The 24,209-nt window shown below is 38.0% G+C and overlaps 1 protein-coding gene across 1 annotated transcript in view; it reads right to left on the reverse strand.

Annotated features, from left to right (window-relative positions):
• The window catches only part of igdcc3 (immunoglobulin superfamily, DCC subclass, member 3), a 63,161-nt gene that overhangs the window by 22,672 nt on the left and 16,280 nt on the right, over positions 1-24,209 (reverse strand). Inside the window, exons 3-4 of the mRNA XM_087794523.1 lie at positions 551-695; positions 309-439 (exon numbers count right to left, since the gene is read on the reverse strand). Coding sequence (XP_087650649.1) covers positions 309-439; positions 551-695 — 276 coding nt within the window. The remainder of the gene's footprint in view (positions 1-308; positions 440-550; positions 696-24,209) is intronic.

The following is a 24,209-nucleotide window of genomic DNA, read 5'->3' on the forward strand; positions in this document are numbered from 1 at the left end:
AAGAGTACACTTGATCAAATAAGAATATATTGAGGGCGACAGTTCAGCCTAAATCTAGAACAAACATTGTGAATTCAAATGTAGCAGAATCCAATCATGCTTTGTCTATAAACCTTGTGATGTCTCTGGGTCAAAACAAATGTGTTTGTTGTCCGGGTCACCTTGACCCAGAGACAACACAAGAGAAAAAATATTTATTTAAAAAAGCTCTGAGGTCAAACATGCCTGGTTTATGATGTAGAAATGTAAGAACGTGTTCTGAACTGCAGCAAAACAACAAGTGTAGTGTCTGGAATAAACAAACGTACCTGAAACAGTGAGTATGGCCTCGGTGCTGTGTTTGACTCCGGCGCTGTTATGGGCCACACAGCAGAACCTCCCGCTGTCCTCCTCTCTCACAGCCGTGATCTGCAGAACTCCAGTTGGCAGCAGTGTGTACCTACAAGAGGGAACAAGTTAGACGAGCGCCAGCAACAGAAAATACCTGACAACTGTTTAGGAACCCAACAAAGTGCTGCCTGTTCTAGTTAGCGTCAAGACTGAACCTCACCTCTTGTCCTTGGTGTCCACGGCGTGGCCGTCTTGTTCCCAGCTGATAACAGGCTCTGGCAGACCATGGATCTGACACTGGAACCGAGCCATGCCAGACTCCTCCACGTGCACCGACTCTGGCTGGACATGGAACGAGGCCATAGCTGTGGAGGGAGGCGAGGATGGTATTAGAGGACACTTTTAAAAATACTCACATAAAACACATCTTTTGACACATGAATAGCTTCTCAATGTTTACCACTTGACTTTAGCCTAAAAAATACCATAGGTTCGATAAAATACTAAGTTAAGAAAAGTGAACTTGGTCACCAAAAAGTCATCAAAAGATTGGTGGTACAGTGTTTTTTAAGGGTTTTGCTGAAGTGAACCTGCTTTTCCATGTATTGTTTTTACTCTCGAGAGCATTAACCTGATTTAAGCTGTGAAGAAATGTTTGTTTAAGCATCAGGACTTAACATAGATGTGTGGTTCAGGTACCTGTACAATTAAAAAAAAAGGATCTCATAGGTTCATAAGGAAAATACAACACCATCATTAAATGACTTGACATCAGTTTGAGCAACAGAAAAACCCAATGCACAAAAGCTTTGGTGGAAAAAGTTGAATTGAGTCAATCTTTCTTCCTTCTACCTCAGCGTATCTTCAAGTCACACACGTTCAATAAAACAACTTTCCTGCAGAAGGTCAGCACACTAACAATCTCCCGCGGTGCACTACATGTGTCACCCAACAGCTTTGGCAACTTTTGGCACCATCCCAAAGCTCACACAGAGCTGACCTTCATGAGATGTAACACATGATTCCCTTATTCTGACGACAAAACAGGAAACAGGTGAGAGCAAGTCATAGAGTTCACGAAATAAGCTCGTAAATACAAATATCTTGCACTATATTTTCTCATCAACTTTACGTGAATTTTTCTCCCAAAGATACTGGTTTATTATTTTCTTTTTAATCTTAAGGCAGTCGTGCTAAAATAATGCTGACCTCAAATTTGTGAGTGGTTTTCCCTTTTATCAACTTGTGGCCCAGGGGCCAAATTGAAGTCATTTTATGATGCCAGTCAGATGATTGACTTAAAATCCAAGAACGTTAAAGGACAACGAAAGTGTTGAGTTGAGTGTCAGTTTGTACAAAACTCTCTTTTAATTGAAATACTTACATAAAAAGGTGTTTTTAAGCCCTACCCAATTAAAAAACATATTTTTCTGGAGATTAAATCTTGTTTACCATAACCCCACCTCCTTTGCTGTGATTGGCCCAGCATTATGGTTTTTTACCGTGCGTCATCAATCTCAGAAGTCTCCACCTCTATTTGACTCGTTGTATAAACAAAGCGGGCATGATTACAGCTGGCTGGAGGAGGAGTGAAGCCATTATTACATAATAATGGACTGCGCTCCCGTAACCCTCTCGTTCGCCGAGATTTCAGACGTGGGAGAACTTTATAAACATTGTCATGATGAAGGACTTACTGCATATTGGAGACCGTTGCAAAGATTGTATAAGCATGTCTGTCTTTAAGATAAGATAAGGGTCAGAGATCTGGGTTGATAACAATATGATTAAAACTGATTTACTAAAGGAAATGAATTAGTTTAGTGAAGGAGGAAAAAAAACTGACATAATCAAGATTAATTTAGCCTCAAAAAATGAAAATATAATATTAAAATCCGACTCATACTTCCTGTTCGGTGAATATACATTTTGTTGGACCTGATACTTCGACTGCTAAATGTTTTGAATGATTGAGTTGGACAGCCCTGTCTAACATGGAAGACGTAACAGGAATGGGAGTTCAAACTTAATAAAGGAACCATTGAGGTTCAGCAGGTAATCTTATCCTTTGACGTCACTAATCAATCATACTTTGATTCATTACAATATTCTCCATCTTAATATGAGAGTTACAGCAAAGTTATATATTTCATTTAGATTAGATTAGATAAGATTAGATATATTAAATGAAGTGTGAAGTGAAGTGTCACTCATTCAACAATTCTACTCGGACATTCCAAACACCACATCGTAGGTGGAGTCGTCTTCAAACTCAACTAGAGTGAAGCCCAACCTCCTCTCTTCTTCTTCTTCTTCCACACAAGCGTACTCATTTAAATTCCAACCTTAATTAAGTCAGATGAGGGAGGACATGTCAGAACATGGTTAGCATAACAACCCGTGCCGGGCTTATTATTGTGTAACCCCGCTGCCATCCCCGCACAGGAACAGGAGTTAATTCACTAATCAGAGGATCCGGCGGGGGACCAATCATCCTTTGAGAAGCAAATGTATGCTCCTTTCATCCTTGTTCAAGCTCCTTCACTCGTGTTCCACACCTACGTTAGTTGTCGAGATGTTAGGACTCGAGCACCAGAGTCTCTGTGGACCGAACTGCTAAAAGAGGTCATGTCTGCATTTTATTCACGGAACAGCTTTTTGAGTAAACTTGACTGAAACACACATCTTGATGTCTTAAGAGTCACTTACATCAAATCAAAACACCTTTCAGATAGTAATAATCAGTAAAATCAAAAGCATTTTCCATCGGATCAACGCAAGATAAATCTGGATAAATCTCAAGCTCCTCACCTCGCCTCATCATTGGAGGTGTAGTTCCTTCTTTTATTCTCATGACGACACCGAGCTCTCGCTCTATGAAGTGGACGTGGAGTTTAAAACGACTGATTTAAACACCTGAACTCGCATGAACGCTAATGGGTAAAGGATTGAGAGAGTCGTAGAGAAAGAGTGATACTTCATATCAAGTGGCAGCACTTTGGCTCAATCAGTGATTCAACACTGCGACTGTTCCCCAGATGAATGAGAACCGTGAGTTTCTCCAACGCGAACTGACCTTAGATCTGTGAGGGAATCCACAGCAGTGATGGAAATTTAAACACCTTCAGCGTTCTCCTGCTAATGGCGCTTCCTGTTAAATGATATTTCCACAGACAAGCTGGCTCATTGTTCATTGGTTATCGTTTAATGGAGTTATATCTGTTTTTATGCCTGCAGCTTGTGTAACTGTGTCGCAGGACAGCAGTGTTGAAGCAGTGACTTGACATTTTTCCAATTAATGTTATTCTATATATTTTTTAAGAGCACTTAGACAACAGCTACATCTTCCAAGGAGCTTTTTTTTAAATACAGAATGCAAATTAATTTTTTGGATTCAAAAATGTTGTCGACTATTACTTAATATTCATGTGCACCTGCTGTAGAATCTTTATTAAACGTACGAACAGTTTTCAATACTGAAAAACGTCATGAGCATATGCTGTAGCAAACCTTCTTGAATAGTATATAATAAAAAGAGCTTAGCCAAAGGGCAACTATATCTATTAATTAATTCAAACCTATAATCCGTCTGAGTCAAAACCATGATTTTTCTTTTTATTCAAAGGTGTCTGAGAGTCGTAAAAGATAAAATTGCAATTAAGATTTTAAACTATGTTATTTATTTCTGTGATAATGAACAATCTGGAACATTATATATAGCGTTAATGATGGGTTTTCGTGGTAAAGTTATTTTTAAATGTTTCAAAAATTTAAACAGTGCCAAAAATCTTGCTTAATGGATAAAAAACATTATAACTTTGTCCAATAATCTTCTTTTATTGTGCAAAAATATAATATAATATAAAATAATAAAAAAGCAATATACTGTATTTAACATTAAGTACAACTAAGTGTTGTCTATATGTATATTTTTAAATACTTTTAGACATTATTGAAAAAATATATTTGTCCCTAATTTGTCAGTCAAGAACTTAAGTCAGAACCAATGCCATTATGATCCATAATACAAATGGGAATTACACATCTTTGTGAGAGGATTTCTACATGAACAAACAAATATTCCAGATAGTTTAAACGCTAAATAAATAAGTTAAGTGCTGACAGACTAAGAAGACATGATGTTGACAGATCAGGATGTTGAGCCCTGAAGAAAACACCCCACAAGGGCCCCAACCTTGGCCCTCATGCTTAAAACACGTCTTCTCTGAGGAGCCTCTGCTGCTATTGACACATGCATGGAACACGGATGAAAAAGTTAAGAGAGAAAGTTTCAAACAAGCGTCTATACTGTTAGACGTACCGGAGAGAATACGAGCGATACTTCAGTGTACTCGCTCAACAACATACATTCATGATATGGAGACGGTTGTTTCAACTCAAACCCACGAATAAATCGATCTCCCTCGACATTGTGGCTCAAGACGTGCACACATGCTGCAATAAAGGACTGTCAGTCACCCACACACACCGGCCCCATCGGGCCACTGGGGCTCTTGTTATTCACTCAGCCTTTGCTAAACGTTGACAGACACTTGATTAAAGAGTGTCCACCAGCAGCGTGACGCTCCCGACCTAAATGGAGCAGGTCTAATCACCACAATAAGGAACGATCGGGCTGAATGCTACAGAAATCTATACACACTCATATACGGGGAGCGTGACATGACAACTAGAACTAGTGAATGACATGAGGATATGAGTGACAGACGTAAGGGAGGGGGGGTTAAGACAAGTCCGCCAGAGGAGTGACAAGTTTCTTAATAAATTGACAGGATATAAGCCAAAGTGAAAATCTTATCTGGAAAAACTAATTTGTCTTTGCTGGGAACATAATTAAGTGTATATGTTTAGCAATGGTTTGGTTTCATTGAAAGCTGAAATTTTATTTTTTTGCAATATATTAATGCAACAGTTCATTTTCATGTCTTAACAAGGAGCTGTCTCGCCTGCAGTTGATTCAGAACTCTGCAGCGAGAATTCTGACCCACTCTAGTAGAAGAACTCACATTTCTCTGATCCTTAAAACTCTTCACTGGCTTCCAGTTTCCTTCAGGATCAACTTTAAAATTCTGGTTCTTACTTTCAGAACGATTCATGGTCAGACTCTGAGGTCTGTGGATCAGAATCTACTGATGGTTCCACACTCCACGCACATGGAACGATCTTCCTTTCTCTTTGCGCTTGATGGATCTACCGACTCCTTCAAGAAACATCTTAAGACATTTTTTTTTGTTCAGGCTTTTCCTTGATTTTCTGGAACTCCTGTTGTGTTATCAGTTTTATTTTGACCTTTAAAGTATATAATTTATTGAATATTGTTTTGATTGTTTAAGCGCTTTGTGACCCTGGTCTGGAAAAGCGCTATACAAATAAAAATGACTTACTTACTTACTTACATTTGTTCATCATCTAGTTTTTTATAATTTATTTAGCATTTTTTAAATTTTAAATCATTGGGGTCTCAGAACTGTCTTTAATCCAAATTTCATTGTTGAATGATTTGTGGATTCTTCTGTAGTTTTCCCTGGGAATTTGTGTCATTCTTGTCTAATTTTACGTGTGTTTTACATGTCATTCACTATCGGATTGCACAAAGATGGGCTCCCTTGCTTGCCCACACTCTAAACAACATTTAAAACTTGGATATCAAAAAGCTGGGCCACAGACATCGAAAGAATGTCACCTTGACCCAGAGACCAGACAAGGGCTGGAAGGGCCTTAAACTTTAAAATGAATGATAAATAATTGATCTACATTTCAGTTAGTAGAGGTTTAGGGTTGGGACTTCTCTTATTTCATGACTTTGAAAACAATAACTTAGTAAAAAGTAAATACAGAGAAAATAAAAATTGAAAGTACTGAATAGAAAACACTACAAGAACCTCAGGACGCCGCAGGAATCAGTGAAAAATACGCTGTTCCACAGATTTGACCATCAGTGGAAGCAGCTAATGAAGAAATGCAGATTAAATAGCAATTACTGAAATAACCCTCTTTTTCTCGTCTAATAGCCCCAAGGTAACGATCCTTGTCTTAATTGCTCATTTTGAAGCCACCTCCCACGCACACACACTCTTTCTCCCGGACATTTTGAGGTAATCTGTTGACATGTTTATCCCCCAGAATGCCGCACTTCATCACCTGGTTCGACAAACGCTCAACCTCAACCTGCCCTCGTCCTCCCCGTCCTCCGCAAAACCCGGCATCCAATCAGGGTGATGGCTCATTTGAATATTTCTCTTAACACGTGTTGACGTGTTGTCTGTGATTTGTTGACGTGACAGAGGTAATGATGCCATCGCCAACACCCAGAACCATTCCAAGATCTCTTGTAATGCTTTTTTTTCGGGTTCACTGTATGCCGATGACACCTCTCTCTCTCTCTCGCTCACACTTCCTGTGACTCTCTTCAATGCACATTTCCACAATTTGCTCCCGGACACCTCTACCCTCCCCCCCCGAGAGTCCGCTCACGCCGCAGATATCGTTACGCACATGTTGTTCAAGCCCCCCCCAGCCTGGCGTATCAGTAAAACAGCAATGAGGTCCATAAATAACAAGACTCGCCGCATCGTGATGTTTCTGCGCGGAGAGCCAACACTCCAACGGCCTTTAAATAGCCCGGCCTTAAATAGCGAATCTTCACAAGGCCCCGGAGATGACATTTTAATGCAGGTGTGATATTTTATTGGCTACCTGCAAGACTAGCATCCGCCGTCTAAACTCGAATCTGCATCGGAGCCCGAGCTCCCCGGTGATCCATCAGCGAGCTTGTGGAGCGTAGTGTTTAGGAATGGGCTGCTCGGGCTCCACTTGTCATCCGCTGACACACACTCGTTTCCCTCTGTAATAGGTTGGGTCATCAGAACACTCCGGAGATCCGGCAAGCGTTAGCTGTTTTTGGCTGCTATTTAGGTGGATGCACTCATTACCCGTGTTTAAAGAGAAAGGTTTGCAACGTTCGTTATAGCTTTAAATAACTCTTTATAATCTTATAGTCTCATTGCTAAAGTAAGGGTGTGTATTGGCAGGAATCTGGCCATATAATGTACACGATACAGAGGCAACGACATCATATATTGCGATACTGTAGGAAGAAAAATATATTCGTAGTATTGCCCGAGTACTTACAGAGTATTACAGACTATTGACAAAGTCGTAACTAATCTAATTTGTTTTGAAACCAAACATCAGCTTTAAAAGCTGCTGGAGACGACTGTATCCTCTCGTCCTCAGTCATCGCCCGGGATCTCGCAGGACTTCATTGATCCTTTAGCTGCGGAGTATGTAATGACTGCTGTCATATAGTTGCTGGGGGTTGAATTGTGAAAAAAATATTAACACCAATGTAAATAAAATAATAAAATAAATTATACAAACTTTATTGAAATGAAAACTATAAAACAATTATAATGAAAAGTAGAATATGAATATGATTTAGAAGCTTAAGATTTATTTAAATTTTTTAAGTGGAAATTTTTTAATGGGTTACGCAAATATAAATATAAATATGTTGTTGATATTTTCCTGCAGTCCTGGAGCAGCTGGGATGCGATGCAGCTCCCACTGGTCAAATGCCGGTTCTGTATTAAGCTTAGAAGTACAATGAGGTCATGGATAGGATTCAATGACGGCAAGTTCCTAGTAAGATAGATTAGCCTGCAGGAGACTGACCTACAATAGCATCTCTTGATGGGAAATGTGCGGGAAAAAAAAAGAAGAAAATTAGATGACGTCTGTCAAACAGAATCCACAACCCGATGTAGGAATAATTCTGTACACATCGTCCATCAACATTAACAGAGAATGTTTCATCTTCGCTTCATGACGACGTCTTACACTTTTTAACTACTTGTTGTGTCGATGACATTTCGTCTGGAAGTAAACATATTTGACAAGAAGTAAATTGGCTTTTTTCGGTTTGTGCTGCACGCTGGTCTGCATGTGATAGTGTTGATTGTGTCCTTAGTTTGTTGTTTGTTGCGATCGATACTGCCGTGTGTGTGTGTGTGTGTGTGTGTGTGTGTGTGCGCAAAATGTAATCCTACAAGATTGATAGATGCTATTACGGCCCTCTGTTGTATGGGAGGGAGGCAACATCCCTACAGAGGCCATCGTTCCCTTAATGTGTTCCTCGTTCACTTAACCAAATAAGTTAATGAAAGACTGTGTAGACAAAATAAATCGCTGCACGCCAATAACCACAATGACCATTACGGAAGAAAAGAAAGAGGGGCTGCTGCAAGGTTCTGTCTCGCAGCTCTTTGAAGGTGCGACCGGTTCGTTGAGCTGCCGTTTCCATCATCACTGACGTGACAAATGGAAAAACAAAGTGACCGGATTTTCTTTGTTTAGGTGAGAAATCTCACCAATTTAGATATTAAAGCTCTAAAATGACCTTCTGTCGACATTCTTTTACATTTACTCATGTGTGTATTAGACACTAGCCATGGAAACAGACCAGAAAAAACCATCAAGATAGACCAAACTGTGGGATAATGGAAGCACAAGAAAACACCATTTTTTCAAGTTGCATTGAATATACCATAGAGAGCACAAATGCTCCTCCTCAGATGCAACACTAATAGACTCAGGGACTCATTAATTCCTCGTGCTATTAGACTGTATAATGAGTTTGGTGTCAGGAAAGGAGTAAAAGCTTACATTCCATTCCACGTTAATCTTTGTATCCTTTTCTTTGCATTATTCCCTTTGATCTACATTCTTCTACTTGCACTCTGTCATCCCTTGCACTTGTTCTTTTGTTTGCACTTTGTGCTTGCTTTTATGCGACTTCTGTACCTTCTATCGTCTGCTGTGAACTGGAAACCCGATTTCCCGAAAGAGCGATTAATAAAATCAATGTATCTATCTATCTACTAGGAATTGGTCAAATTTAAAACTTTTCAATTCATGTTAAAAGCTAGATCCCATTTACTTTGTATTTAATTTGTTGTGGTGGATCTATGGAAGGATTAAAGCTTATTAAAGCTACTTATGGTTCCACGCACACGGCTCAGGACCAGAGGAGAGAAATCTTTTCAGGCTGTTGCTCCTAAGCTTTGGAACGATCTTCCTCTCTCTTTGCGCTTGATGGAGTCTACTGACTCCTTTAAGAAACATCTTAAGACGTTTCTATTTGTTCAGGCTTTTCCTTGAATTTCTCTAATATAGAATAAATCAATATAAAAATAGGAAAGAAAGAAAAAATCCTGGGAGATATATACAATTGTGAATAAGTTTTGTTAATGGATGACTTGTCTTGTTAGAGTGTGTATTATTATAGCAATAATTCAACAATTATAATCAATTATTACCTAAATAAGTTGGGGATTTTGGTTATAATACATTCATTTAAAGCAGATAACTACAAATAATAAGTTGGAAAGGGGTAATGTCCTATAAGATTTACTTATTTGTCTTTGTTGGTTTTAAAATGTTATGTTTGAAAAAAATCCATTCATTCATCTAAAACAATGGTTATGATTCACATTCTAACTCAAGTCAAGTCAAGACATTCAATGCCTAAAAGCACATAATACGATGGTTATCAACGTAAGAACTTCAGAAAAATAATGTGGAGAATGTATAAATTATCAAATATAATAAACATTTTACAAAACTATGTTTGTTGTTATCATTTGAACAAAGTCAAAACTAATGTACCTTTAGTAAAAGGATCAATAATTTGAAGAAAACGAGCGTGGTGTCATCTTTCTTTTCATATAAATCAATGAGTAGGTTGTGGGTGAAAAGGGTTGTTGAACGTCTGTAACGACAGCTATTCAAGGATAAGCAGCAGCAATGGGAAAGAAAATGGAGGACAATGAAATCAGCTCTATTATCCAAGTGTCAAAGCCAATCAGCGACCTCCACACAAGCCAAACAACATTAATATTTATTGAATTACTGACCAGAGTGACTGAAGCCGACACAATGTGACAGAATTAAATAATTCAAGTTGTGATTTAAACAAACACTTGTGTTAGTTCCCTCCTGCAGAGGCAGTAGCACAATCAATTCATTTAACAAAACACCTTTCAAAGCCGGATATCATGCGAGGACGTTTTATAACCCGAGCTCTTATACGACACACACCATTGCTCGCTGTCATTACATGCTGCGCCTAACTCTGTTTACTGCATTATGTTAAATTCCAATTAGAGCAGAGTGTAATTGAAAATTCCACACATGCACATAAACACACACCATGTATCGGATACACTTGACTGATCACGCAGTATCAGATGACACCAGCACATCACAACTGCTTCAGCAATAACTGTTGTCACATCAGCAAAAACACGAAAATAAAAAAACATGATCAAAATTCCTTATTGACACCTGCACTCGAGAGTACGAATTTCTTATGAGTAGGGGTGTGTATCGGAAAGAATTTGGCGATACGATACATATCACGATATAGGGCTGACGATAAGATATATCGTCATATATATATATAGCATAAATTTGTTGTATTGTCCGAGTACTTGACTCTGGCGTTGCAGAAGTTACAGACCACATGACTCTTCCATTTGTTTTTAAACCAAAATATATCCAATCATCACACGTTGACTGTATCCTCTTATCCTCAGTTATCGGCAGAATCCGGATTTTATTGTTCCTTTAGCTTTGGAGGACGTAATGAGTGCTTCAATTTAGAGACTGGAAGTTTTATTGCAACTATTAAGTGCAATAGATATTAGCATGTTATTTAAAAAAGGAAAAATCTACCTACCTAAAACGCTCTTTTGAAAAAAAATCATAAAAAAAATCATAAAAGTACTGCTACTGCTACTTCTGGGAAGAGATCTCATCTTGGGCGTTACAGTCCGTGGTGTCTCAGTCTAAACGGCATCTTCTCTAGCTCCTCCCTCAGACCTGGGTATTTCTCCTGCTTCTGCGTCTTCCTTTTACCTAATTATCATTGTCAGGATGCCTTCAAGATGCCATCTTGTCACAGGTTCTGGTCAAGTTTGAATATTAGGAGATCCAGGACAAGCCTCGGGTGAATTCATGGACCTGGTATTTCCCCTTAAGGACCTTGAGGAGGGAAGTCTGGGCCTCTTTGCTGCATGTTTCCTTCCCTCTCAGCCCATTAACCCATCAAGTTTCCCCTTCTCAGGTCTCTTGCTCCTGCACTATCTCCATCACTATCCTCTTAATACATCACTCTCCAGCTCCCCCCATCTTTTCTTTTACCCCTAATCCTTCCTCTAAGCCCCCTACTTGCCCTTAAGCATGCCGGCCCAATTACGGAGCGCCTGCATTAGAGGACAACAGATGTTGATATTTAAGGGATTATTGAAATCATTCCCAGTTAGGACTCTAGTCAGATTAGAGAGGAATGAAAGTGTTAGAGGGAAGATCATTAGGGACGGAGACACCTGACACACCAGTGGGACCCGACTTGGGTTTGGGATTCATTTCCTAATGTTGGTGACAAACTTTTAATTTTGAAATAAAAACTACTTTTGATTCCGACAGCAAAAGGTGAGACACCTCAAACAACAACAAGTGCATTATACTGTATATTGGAGCTTCAACAACTAGCACTTAAAGGTAGGGGTGTAAGAAAAAATTGATACACTTAAATATGGTGATAGATATTCATAAAACTTTTTTTTAGCTAAGCACTGTATAGTAAAATAAAATGGCATTCCAAAGATATTTTTTTTTTCATAGTTTCTTCATGGTTTATATTTCAACAAATTGCCTATAAATGTATTTTTCTATTTACAATTTTTTTTGTCGCAATTAAACTTCTGGCCGCACTCATTACTTCCTCCACAGATGAAGGAACAAGGACATCCTGTGAGATCCCAGCGATAACTGAGGACGAGAGGATACAGTCGTCACTTTAAAGCTGATGTTTGGACTAGGGCTAAACGATTAATTGCATTTGAGATATAATCGGATATTAAAAAATGAGATTATCGTATCGTAAAGGTTGCTATTCTATTGAATTTTATTTTAATTTAATTTTCTGGCCGTCATGTAGTCACATGACTTACGAGCGGCGTGAGAGAGACGTAAACAATCCGCTTAAACCCGTTGATCACTGACGTCTACAGAAGCTAAAGAGCAGCAGTTTATGACAACTGTGTGGATAAAATGCAACCAGTTTCTTAACAACATGTACAACATGTAGTATCAGCGTCATAATCCGAACTCTTCAAACGTATGGACGCACCTCGAGACAACACACAGAGTTGTTATTCGAACACACACAAACTATCGTCTAATATGATGATGGCAGCTCAGATGAATGAAAGAACCTCCAGCGTTTTCAACACGTTTACATCAGTACGTAAATTTGATTTGAGATGTTTGCTGCTGGCGTGTCTGCATGTTTGGTAATCCAAAGTTTATTACCTTGTACAATCTCACAATTCAAATTGTGTGAATTACAATAAATGAATGTGTATGACAGGAGATGCACTTAAATACCAGAGAAACTGTGCAAAAATATTCAGTAAGAAAAGGCAGAATGACTGACTAGTGTTTTCACTTTTCTTTACTCTGCACTGAAGTTTGATTTATTATTGACTTGGCTTGCATTGAATATTAATGTTAACGTCACACTTTTCTAGCATCTTTAATTATTTGCAGTGAATACGTGTGTAATGAAAGTTGTTAAATGAACCTTCTTAATTTATTTAAATATATGCTTAATTTGCCTTTATCTTATAAATAACTTTATCTTAACAATCATCGTATATTTAATTGCAATTACAATATTTAGTAAAATAATAACAATTCGATTTTTTACTATATTATTTTCTAGTTTAGACATATTCTGGTCTTCAACACAAATGAAAGCAGTACTTCGTCAAGATTCAGGGTCTGTAAATTCAGCAACACCAGTACTTGACTTTACTACAAATATATCCTTGTTACTACATTATCACAACAAACCGTATCGTTGTCCCTGTATCGTGATACATATCTTATCGCCAGATTCTTGCCAAAACACACGCCTAGTTCAAAGCATTTTTATTCATAATACATACTAAAAAATATGTAGGTAGGTAGAACTTTATTGTTTAATGACATTTAAAGTCATGACGCCGACAGCCTTCTAACCAAGAGGCTCAAAGAAATAACAGGAGTCTCCTCTGTAGACCTTTTCTGTGCTTCTGCCAGAAAATCACTGTATTAATGGTGATTTGTAATGAAATTTTTCTCAAGGCTTTATTAATCTGCTTATTTTTACGTCACAGCATGTAAGCAAGAGGGAGTCTATAAAACTGCTGACACGCTTGTATTGAACAAATTAGACCGTGGGGAGTAGAAGGAGGAAAGTTCTGACATTAAAGCATGAAGGAAACTTTAGTGTGCAGGAAAATTAGATAAAGACATAAAAATGTAAAGTAGATGAAGCACATTTCCTCAGCTCCCCACTAGAGGGTTGAAGTGAAGCGATTTCCTTCTCACAATGACAACAAATCCAGCCTCCAAGAATCAGCGCTTTCCTATATTTGGGTTATTCACAAAACCAAACGGCATCACATGGCGGCGGAGCACTTGAATGGTCTGAATGCATTTCCCCTGACATCTGGGGCAAAATAACATCTCGATTTACATAGAAATAGCATTAAATTCTTCCTTGGCTGGTCCCCGCCTCTTGTTTTGTGCAGCCAGAGATCAGCGGGGCCCACAGTCAGCATGTAGGTCTGAATAACAGCCCGGACCGACATTTGGCATCACAATTCTAGCCGGTGCACTGCCTATTACTTCCCCCTCATTTGATTACAACTGTTGAGTTAGGAGGCCGTTCTAAAGAGACAAGGATGGATCAGCATCAGACTCTCTCCTCCTTTGTGCCGCTGTGTCTTTGTCTTTTTGCTCGGCCCGCGACATGATGTGGATTTCACTCTTTCTGAAAAGATAATAACCCAACAAACGTGTTCATATCATGCTGCCGGGACTGTGGCTCTGACACTGACTTTAGGGAAGGGGGACGGTCTGGACGGAGGGAGATGGATGACCCGGCATCTGGCGCTCCCTCGAGACGTGTGAACGGTGCAGGGCGGGGCGGACCCACTCGCTCCACTGCATCTCACAGGACCACAAATCCTGGGTTTCTAAACGGCCACGCAAATCACAAGCACTGAATGCCGCCCTGCTGACACCCCGGAGCGACGCGGGGGAATGAAATCAAACGTTAACATGGGTTTAGAAAGTGCTTGAAATATACAAGATATTCTGATTTAAGAAAGATTGTTAAAGGTCTCTTAAAACAGTATTTTACTTTTATAATTGAAATAAAATTTAGTTATATCTGACAATAACCAAACAATTGCCTCAACATTTGTCATTAATATATTTGATTTGATTTGCTGTTGTTTGTAAGTACATCAGTGCCATCATTATAAATAATAATTACTTTTAATTCAAAGTCTCTGTAGTCGTAACTTGTGGCAAAATATATTACAATTAAAAAAAGATCAATTTGATTTAATTGAATAATTGAATTCAATATGTTCTATATTTAAAGCTCAAATGAGTTTTTATTGAATACTTGAATTTAATCATTTGTATTTTGAAAGGTTGAATTGGTTACATTTCTTTCAATATATTTAAAATGAATGATTATTATTTTTTACACATAGGATTTAATATTATAATTCCAATAATTAAATTTCATATTTTTTCATTAGTGGTCTTTTAAATTCAATATTTATAAAAATGGGTACGATAGTGCCACCAGACAATATTGAATTTGATAAATTTGATTTAGACATTTCCATTTTCAATATTTCGATTTAGAATATCAAACTCCATGTATAAAACAAATTAATTTATTTGGAAAAAAAAAAAAAATTAAAACACAAATAATCAAATCCAACCATTCAAAATACAAATAACTAAATTATACAAAAATCAAACATTAATATATAGAAAGGATCAAACTCAGTTTTGGTGACCCAAAGCCCAAAAACAAATGTGTTTGAAGTAAATAACACAAGGGTTAAACACATTTAAAAATACAATGAAATGTTTCAACATAAACATTATGATTTAATTCAATATTCTGATGAAAATGCTTCTCATTGACTGACGTCAATATTAGATTAGATATTAGATAACTAATCATCACCATTAGTTATGCTGACAAAATACATTTTATGTTTTCTTGGTTTAAAATAATCCTGTCAGGACAACTATTTACACTAAAAGACATTAAGACAATTTACCGTCTTGTAAAAATATGGTTCTACCTTAAAATAATTCATTTTCGTTTATTTGTCGCTTTGTAGTTATTAGTGATGTAGTTACAGCAATAATACCTGCTAAATATGTCCGCTAAAGCTTCTAAAGCTTACAGCCCAGTTGTTACCAAAACACACACTAATGACCAACATGCTGGAGATCTTTGACATCAGAGCGACAGATAATGATGTCTTCTCTCCCTCATGTCCGTCACTCTCTGCCTCCCGGTGTCACCTGTCATCCTGGACGTGAGGACCAGGTGCCGAGGCTTGTTTCTCACGGCTGACTGATTCCCGGGGCTGTTCTGTGTCGTCCTGGCTCACGGACGCTTCGGAAATCAATGGCTAAAATGTCACTTGTGTTTGACTGTTTTAGTGTGAGCTGCTGATCTCCACGTGATGAGAGCTGTCAGCTTCAAGCTCAAATGGAATGATTGCAGCGACAGATTTTGAAAGGACTCTGCTTTGTTTGTAATGTGCATCAGCTACCTACTTTTCTTGGTGATGGTTTATCTTCTATATTCACTAAATTAAGTAAGTAAGTAAGTCATTTTTATTTGTATAGCGCTTTTCCAGACCAGGGTCACAAAGCGCTTAAACAATCAAAACAATATTCAATAAAGTATATATTTTAAAGGTCAAGTTAAAACTGATAACACAACAGGAGTTCCAGAAAATCAAGGAAAAGGCTTAACAAATAAAAATGTCTTAAGATGTTTCTTAAAGGAGTCAGTAGACTCCATCAAGCGCAAAGAGAGAGGAAGATCGTTCCAAAGCTTAGGAGCAACAGCCAGGAAGTATTTCTCTCCTCTGGTCCTGAACCGTGTGCGTGGAACCATCAGTAGATTCTGATCCACAGACCTCAGAGCCCGAGCTGGGGTGTAAGGCTGGATCAGATCAGTGATGTAAGGAGGAGCCTAAGTGTCTTATTATTTTATGATGATCTTTTGCTTTTAACGAAATTGACACCTTAACTACTTGTATATTGTTTTAAAAATGCTGTTAGAAGTTTCTATACACAAGAATAATGTCTTAAATAATATAAATTTACCATTTGAGTGTTATCTTTTTAATCAAAGCAGGTGACATCTTTGTCTTTGAATATGTTGAAATAAGACCGTTTTCTGGACTCAGAACTCAGATTAAATCATCTTAACAGACACATCCTTATGAAGACTTGCTTAAATACTTGACTATTCCATTTGATACGCTTGAAAAGATACGACGTGCTGACCCTGACATGCAGATTCCGAGAAGCACGGATGAAGGAGAAGCTGAAAAAAATCGCTTGCGGTGGTTGCACTCGTGGAAGCTGCTGCTGCTGCAGTGTCAACACTTCTCGCTCTAAATACTGTCATTGTCTGCTTCACATCGCAAGACATTTAACTTGAACTTAAGTGAATGCGTAATCTTTTCGTTTTTTTCCTCCCATTTTCCTAGAAGAGGTCAAAGCTTTTATCACAGTGGAGGAAACAACACTTGAAATGTCAACACAATTTTCGGTCAGTGTGTGATGGAAATGCTCCACAAAACTAGTGACTCTTGTTTCCAACACTTGCTACTAAGTAAAGTAAAGGTTATTTGTAAAGTGTTTTTTTTAGACCAGGGTCACAAAGCGCTTTAACAAACAAAAACAATATAAAGCTAAAATACATGCTTTAAAAGATCACGATACATAAGACAAAGAATGTCTTAAGATGTTTCTTGAAGGAGTCAGTAGATCCATCAAACACAGAGAGAGAGGAAGATCGTTCCAAAGCTTAGGAGCAACAGCCTGAAAATATTTCTCTCCTCTGGTCCTGAACCGTGTTCAGGAACCATCAGTAGATTCTGATCCACAGACCTCAGAGCCCGAGCTGGGGTGTAAGGCTGGATCAGATCAGTGATGTAAGGAGGAGTCTGACCATGAATAGCTCTTAAAGTAAGAAGCAGAATTTTAAAGTTGATCCTGAAAGAAACTGGCAGCCAGTAAAGAGTTTTAAGGATCTGGGAAATGTGAGTTCTTCTACTAGAGCGGGTCAGAATTCTCGCTGCAGAGTTCTGAATCAACTGCAGACGAGACAACTCAAGAAGATAAACTGTTAAACTGCTGTAACACATAATACAATTCTAACTTAGCCGGTCAAAAACATTGTGAGCTGTGGCCACTGTGGGGCTACATTTAGCACCAGCTTAACACTCTATAGCTTTGTGTATTTTTAAAATTGGTCTCTCTGAATTCAAATTCCAATTATGTATAATGTATGCATCATGTTTCATTTGGAGTGCGTCTTGTAAAGTGGGGTGTAAAGAAGAATTTATCAGCTCCTGATGAATACATTTTGCTTTAAAATTAAAAAGATGATAGTATGGATTTACGACTGAGGTGGAGAATTTTATTCCCTGTTAAAAATAGCTTTTCTAAATCCTCGAGGGGCCCGGGCGTCCCCTGCTTCTCTTTAATTGTGTAAAAAAAACCTTCTCATTAAGTGTCTCATTTCACGTGATTCATCTGAGAGTTTTTAGGTACAATGGTGAAATGATGTGTTTAATTTTATGAAACTCAATCACAGATGAATGGGATGAATAAAAAAAAATGATATGTAATAATATGACGGAGGGGAAGAACTAGGAAAGGCCATCTCACTGAATGTAACTGTGTGTCATTCGTCCTTTACAATGTTCTCAGTGCATAACCTCAGTTCCATGTTCTGTACAAACTTATTAACACTTACGTCAAAAACACGCACTTACATACATGTCGTGAAATGAGCTTCTTGTCTCTGTCCACAAACACACACACACACAAAGACACACAATCACTCCAGACCCTTCCTGCTCCGTCAGCTCAACTGACAGTCATAATGAGTTTTTTCTCCCTGTGTAAGCCAACTGGCGAGCACTCAAGGGAATTTTGCACTCTGGATTGTTGTCATTAATCACAATTCTGGGCAACAAGGTGGCATCATGTGTGTGGCAAACAGGCATAGGGGGGGTCGGGTGGGTGGGTGGGGTGGACAGCAACAGAGCAAAGGAAGATGGATTTCATCAACAATTATTGCTGAGAGGTTTGACAGGAAATTCAATAAATGATCAACATAACCTGAGACTCACTTAACAAGTATCTTCTTTCCTTAGGAAATATATAAATATTAAACTTAATAGCAGTAAGGGTGTGTGTCTAAAATCTGATACGATATGTATGCACGATACATGGGCAATGATACAGTATATTGCAATACTTACTTACAAAAATATATATTTGTAGTTTTCCCAAGTACTTCACTCCGGTGTTGCAGAATGTACAAACCGAAGTGAGAATTGTTTTTAAATGTTTTAAAACCAAAATATGCTCCAACACCAGCTTTTAAAGCTGCCGGAGTCGACGGTATCCTCTTGTACTCAGTCATCGCCGGGATGTCGTAGGATTTTACTATACATTTAGTGCTATTTAGCAGATGGAAGTTTTATTGTGACACAAAAATTAACAAACACGTGATTATTTGTATGTTAATTGTAAATATATAAATGTATATAATATTTTATCTTATTATTTTGAATTATACCAACATTATCTAAGTTTTTAACATAAAATCACAATGATAAAAATAAAACATGAGTTAAAAGTCAAAAGTAAATCAATATTCAAAACAGTGCTGTTGAAAATTGTTGATAGCGTATTGGGAAAAAACAAGATATTGGGATATCTATATTTGTTTCCTAAACACAAAGAGCATATATTTTTTTAGGACATTGTAGAATCAATGGTAGGGAGATGGGCAACACATGCAACAGTCTTCTTAACTGGCTATTTTCGGAGTCTCTCAGCAATGACAGACCTCACCACTCAACCCCTCCAGATAAGTGGAATCATTATCTTTATCTTTAAAACATACAAAACACCTGGACATGTATTCACAGCACTAGGCCAACACAACTGTGCTGACAGAGAGTGACACTTTACAAAGTAAACACAAATCATCAATCTCTGGGAAAAAAAGCAGTAAAAGCAAAAATGTAGCAGCTTTTACAAATGTAAACCTTTTAAGGGAAGAAAAATCTATACCAGGGAGTAATGACTTGACACAACCTTGGTTTTTTTGACATCTCAAGATTGTCACCAACACCTCATCACAGCTGGAGGCGCCAAATCTTCCGCCAATTATATCTTCTTTTTTTTTTTCATTGTCTGTGTCTTCTCCCTCCCTTCGCTCGTCCATTCAGGCTGCCAGCTGATGGTGGTCACCAGGGATATCACTGCCCTTTTCTGATCCCACAAACCCCCCGCACCCCCCGCCCCCCACCCCAAATTGCCTAATCCTGAAGAATTCATGCTAATGCAGTCACTAACCTCCAGCTTCCCTGGGCGCACATGTGCCAGTCCTCTGACACGCCCACCCAACCAAATCCAATGAAATAAGTGGCGAGGAAGAGGAGCAGAAGAGGCCTGTCATAACCAGTGAATGTTACCAGACTGTGGGTGAGAAATGAAAGCCCTTTGTCTCTGCCCACCTATAGTGGCTGTACAAACAAAGGCAGTGCAGATACTGCAGACTCCACAATGCCTCAGCTTCCCTATCAGATAATGAAATACCACTACCATTGATTTGTGTAAACAAAGGGGTTTTCATTTACATGAATAAAATTAGGCTTCTCTGAAAGAAAACATCTGATCTACTGTACATGGCCAATCAGATACAGTAGATTTGTTTTTTATCAATGAAAATAGCTCTAATATTTTAAATGCTTTGCTCTAGTCTATCAACCATTAAAACTGTCAAACAGGATCTTAAATATTATCCTATATAAATACGAATAACATAACATGGACGCTTCAATAATACTGTATCATATTAGACAGCACTGAATGTTTTTTCTGTGTTTTTGTGGCTTTTATTTTCTTATCTTTAAAAAAAAAAAAAAAGGTCATTTTTTAATTATTTAAGTGTGTATACCTCACTTTTCCCAAATCACCAGGATAAATTCCTGTTGTTTTTTTTTAACACGACTGGTGATAAAGCTGTTTCTGATTCTGTTAAATTAAAATAATTACAATTCATTACATAACAATAACAACTAACTTTCTACATTTTTGTTGCAATTGTTGCTCGATGGCATCAGTCATTATGCAGCAAAAGGAACATTCAAATTCGGCAAAATCTGGGCGATTACTTGGGACGAGAGGATACAGTGGACTTAGGGCATGTTTTGGTTTTTAAAACAAATCAAGAGTCATGTGGTCTGTACATTCTGCAGCACCAGAGGAAAGTACTCAGGCAATACTACACATATTGTTATTCCTACATATATTTATATACATATATTTACTAATACTACAAATGAAACAAAACAAATTCAAAGTTAATATGCCCAGACAGTTTAATATAATATTAAATAAATAAAATATATTAATGAAGTTATCTACCAATAAAAAAAATCAGAGTAAATAATATAATACATGTTATGATGTAATTCTATCAAAATAACATTTGATGTCATTTCTGAGACATTATTAAATGCAATTCACTAATAATAAACAATAACTACATTCTAAATCATGTAGCTAAATATGACAACGTCAAACACAAACCAGTTGAACATTTTAATGGCATATTTCATTTCATCTCACAAGGGTCAGATAAATCCAGTCAATGAGCCACATGCTATGCTAATTAAAAACTACTGTACTGTATATACTGTATAAAAATACAATAACAAAAACTATTTATTTTGTTGCCATTGTGTTCTTTAACAAGGTGAGCTGCCATTCGCTATAAATAGACGGCGGGAAAAGGTAAATAAAATCAGTGGAAATAAAATCCTTGACGTGGTGTTTGTGAAAATAATACTGGGGTTGACAGGGAACACACAAGTCACCCGCAGTGTGACAGTCATGCTCTCATCTTGTCTGTTCCCTGCAGTGGATGGGCGGGGAGCAACCATAAGCTGTCAGGCATAAGCACATATCACAGGCTTCTCCAACCTGCCATCAGCCAGCTAACCCTCTAAAACTGTCGCACCACTCAAAAATAATGCCGAGGCTGGCAAATGGAGAGGGCCATTAGACTTCCCGCATCATGTTTCATCTTTTCACGTCAGGGCAATGAAACGCGGCTCCGTACCGATCTCTGCCAGACACCGAACCACTTCCGTTAAGAAAAATGGAGACGCGTTCGTAAAAATGATTAAAGAGCCCGGGCAGGATGGATGATACATTTTTTTTAATCCGATTATCAAATAAACACATCTCATGTCGCGAGTAGCTACACAAAGATTGGCAGAGGACCAGAGAGAGTGTAAACGCATGGTTCACTAATTTTAACATCTTGGCTGAAGTCCTAGCATTAGCACAAAAATAACTGGAGATATCTAATCCTGTGGGATGGGTTGTTGTGTTAGTGTTTACATTAGCAAATTATGGGTGTTTTTAATTATTGTTTATCCCTAGAAGGCAGTGTGTACTTGTGGACACATTTTAATTAAATTTGCATCTCCTTGCTGTTTAAGTTTATACCTTGTAACTGAATTAAATGAAAGAGTTTTTAAAACTTCTCTCATTTTCTACTCACCCTCCCCAATGCGACTAAAGGTTGGGATTATTTTCAGATTCATCTGTTTTTGTTTAGAGGAACTTTTTACAGAATAATGTAAGTTTTTGGATGTTTTTAAGTGTCATTTCGGACGAAGATGAGGACTGAGCTCTAGTAGCTATATTAAAAAGAATAAAGATTTTTGTCTATAACTCTTAAACGGAACAGATTAATCCTAACCCAACACCTCATGAGGGTGACTAGAAAATGAGTAAGAATTTGAATTTTGGGTGAATTACCACTTTCAAAGTAAAAAAATTAAATAAGTGTGAGCATTTTTTTTATTGTATTGTGATATGAATCTTTATTAAGACTTAATTTTTGCACCACTGCATAATAATTTACATATTTTCTGGAAAACAATGGTGAATGTTTAAAAAAAATATTTCAAATAAATATTTCTGGATTCACATTTAAATTCAGGAATCTTGAAGGATGTGTCACTATTGAGAGAGAGCAGCTACGTTCAGAAGAATAAAGGGAGAAACAGGAAAAAAATAACTTTTAAAACACAGCATACAATCAAATCAAACAAGTGATCTTGTCATTGTTTAAGGGTTTAATTACTAACTTAAACAACAGCCTATCAAGAAACCCATGGGTAGAAATGTTGCTCCTTTTACACGGTAAGTGTGTGACTATATATCTATATACACGTTTTACTTCTTAACATATATCAAAATACTAGTCCTGTGTATGAATATTTAAACGTGTATATATACAGTTTATAAAAAATGCAATCTCAAAGTGACTATCAATCACCCTCTCTGTGTTTCTTCGGATGTCTGTTTTAACACGAAGTACGTGTCAGTACAGTAACTTGCCCGTAACGTACATTTAAAAATTACGATCTTGGGGTCATGGGACTGGTTTTTCAGCAAGTTCCGACAGCAGAGGTCTGCTCCATAAAGCAAAGCGAGCCCACTGGAGCTTTTTTTGAAATCCCACCGCCTGTCAGAAGCTGCCCTTGAAACAAAGCTGCCAGGGTCAAGAGGTCACAGCAAAGCACCGGAATGGAATGTTCCTTCCTGGTTGAAGGTCCGGCCTCCGGAGCCAGAGGGGCCCAGAGATCATTTGAGACCACAGACACATGGACCATCTATTTAACTCTCTAATTCTCTCCACTTTCATCTCTGCGTGCCATTTATTGATGGCACTTTGGCACATATTTGGTCAGGCAGCCCTTGCTGCTTAAAACTTTCAACTCTTGGACAGGTTTATTAAACCTTGATTCAACCACAAGTGAATCTTATTCATCCTCAACGCTCGCAAAAATACAGATGCTGCAAACAGGTTGTCAGGAAGAATTGGCCAACCTGAAAATCTTTCATCCTACGCCAGCAGCAATCTTTCCTAATTGGTTTCTGAGGAATTTATTTCATCCCTGGTGGCTGATTTCATACAAATGGAGCCCGTCAGGCTTTTAAGCCCAAATAAACATTAAGTTCTATGTTTAGTGTGGAAATACGTTTGTTTATTGCAAATGAGTACGGAAAGGAATGCGACTGTTGAGCGTCGGTTATATTTTAATAACTTAAGAGAGGCTGATGGAGGAGGCTCGCTGATGTGCTGCATCTGCTCTGGCATACGGCGTCACAATGAGCGCAAATACCAACAGAAGCTGAAGCCATTCAATCATTTCCTCACAATCTGTCAGCGCAGCCAGCTCGCCCAAACTCATTATTCTCTTTATGAAAATAATGGCGCAGGAGCGTCGGCGATGCTCTCTATGAACGTCTTCATTACTTACACTTTGTTTGCCGAAGACAAATGGCTTCGCATTTAAAGTCAGTGTTTAATGAAACAATGAAGACAGAGATGTTGCATTGTTACCTACTTAACGGCATAATATTTGTTCACTTCGTGCACTTGTTTAGAGACAACTCTGCAGTTGTCAAACAATTATTCATCTTCATCCATGCCTCCATTTTCTACCGCTTATTCCCCTATGGGGTCACTATGGGGGGGGGGCTGGAGGACACCCTGGACAGGACGCCAGTCTTTCTTATGGAACACAAAGACACACGACCATTCACACATGCACTTATATCTATGGACAATTAAAGTTCCCAAT

Source organism: Callionymus lyra, chromosome 6 (genome assembly GCF_982586985.1).
Source record: "Callionymus lyra chromosome 6, fCalLyr1.hap1.1, whole genome shotgun sequence".
In the NCBI taxonomy this organism is placed as follows: domain Eukaryota; kingdom Metazoa; phylum Chordata; class Actinopteri; order Syngnathiformes; family Callionymidae; genus Callionymus; species Callionymus lyra.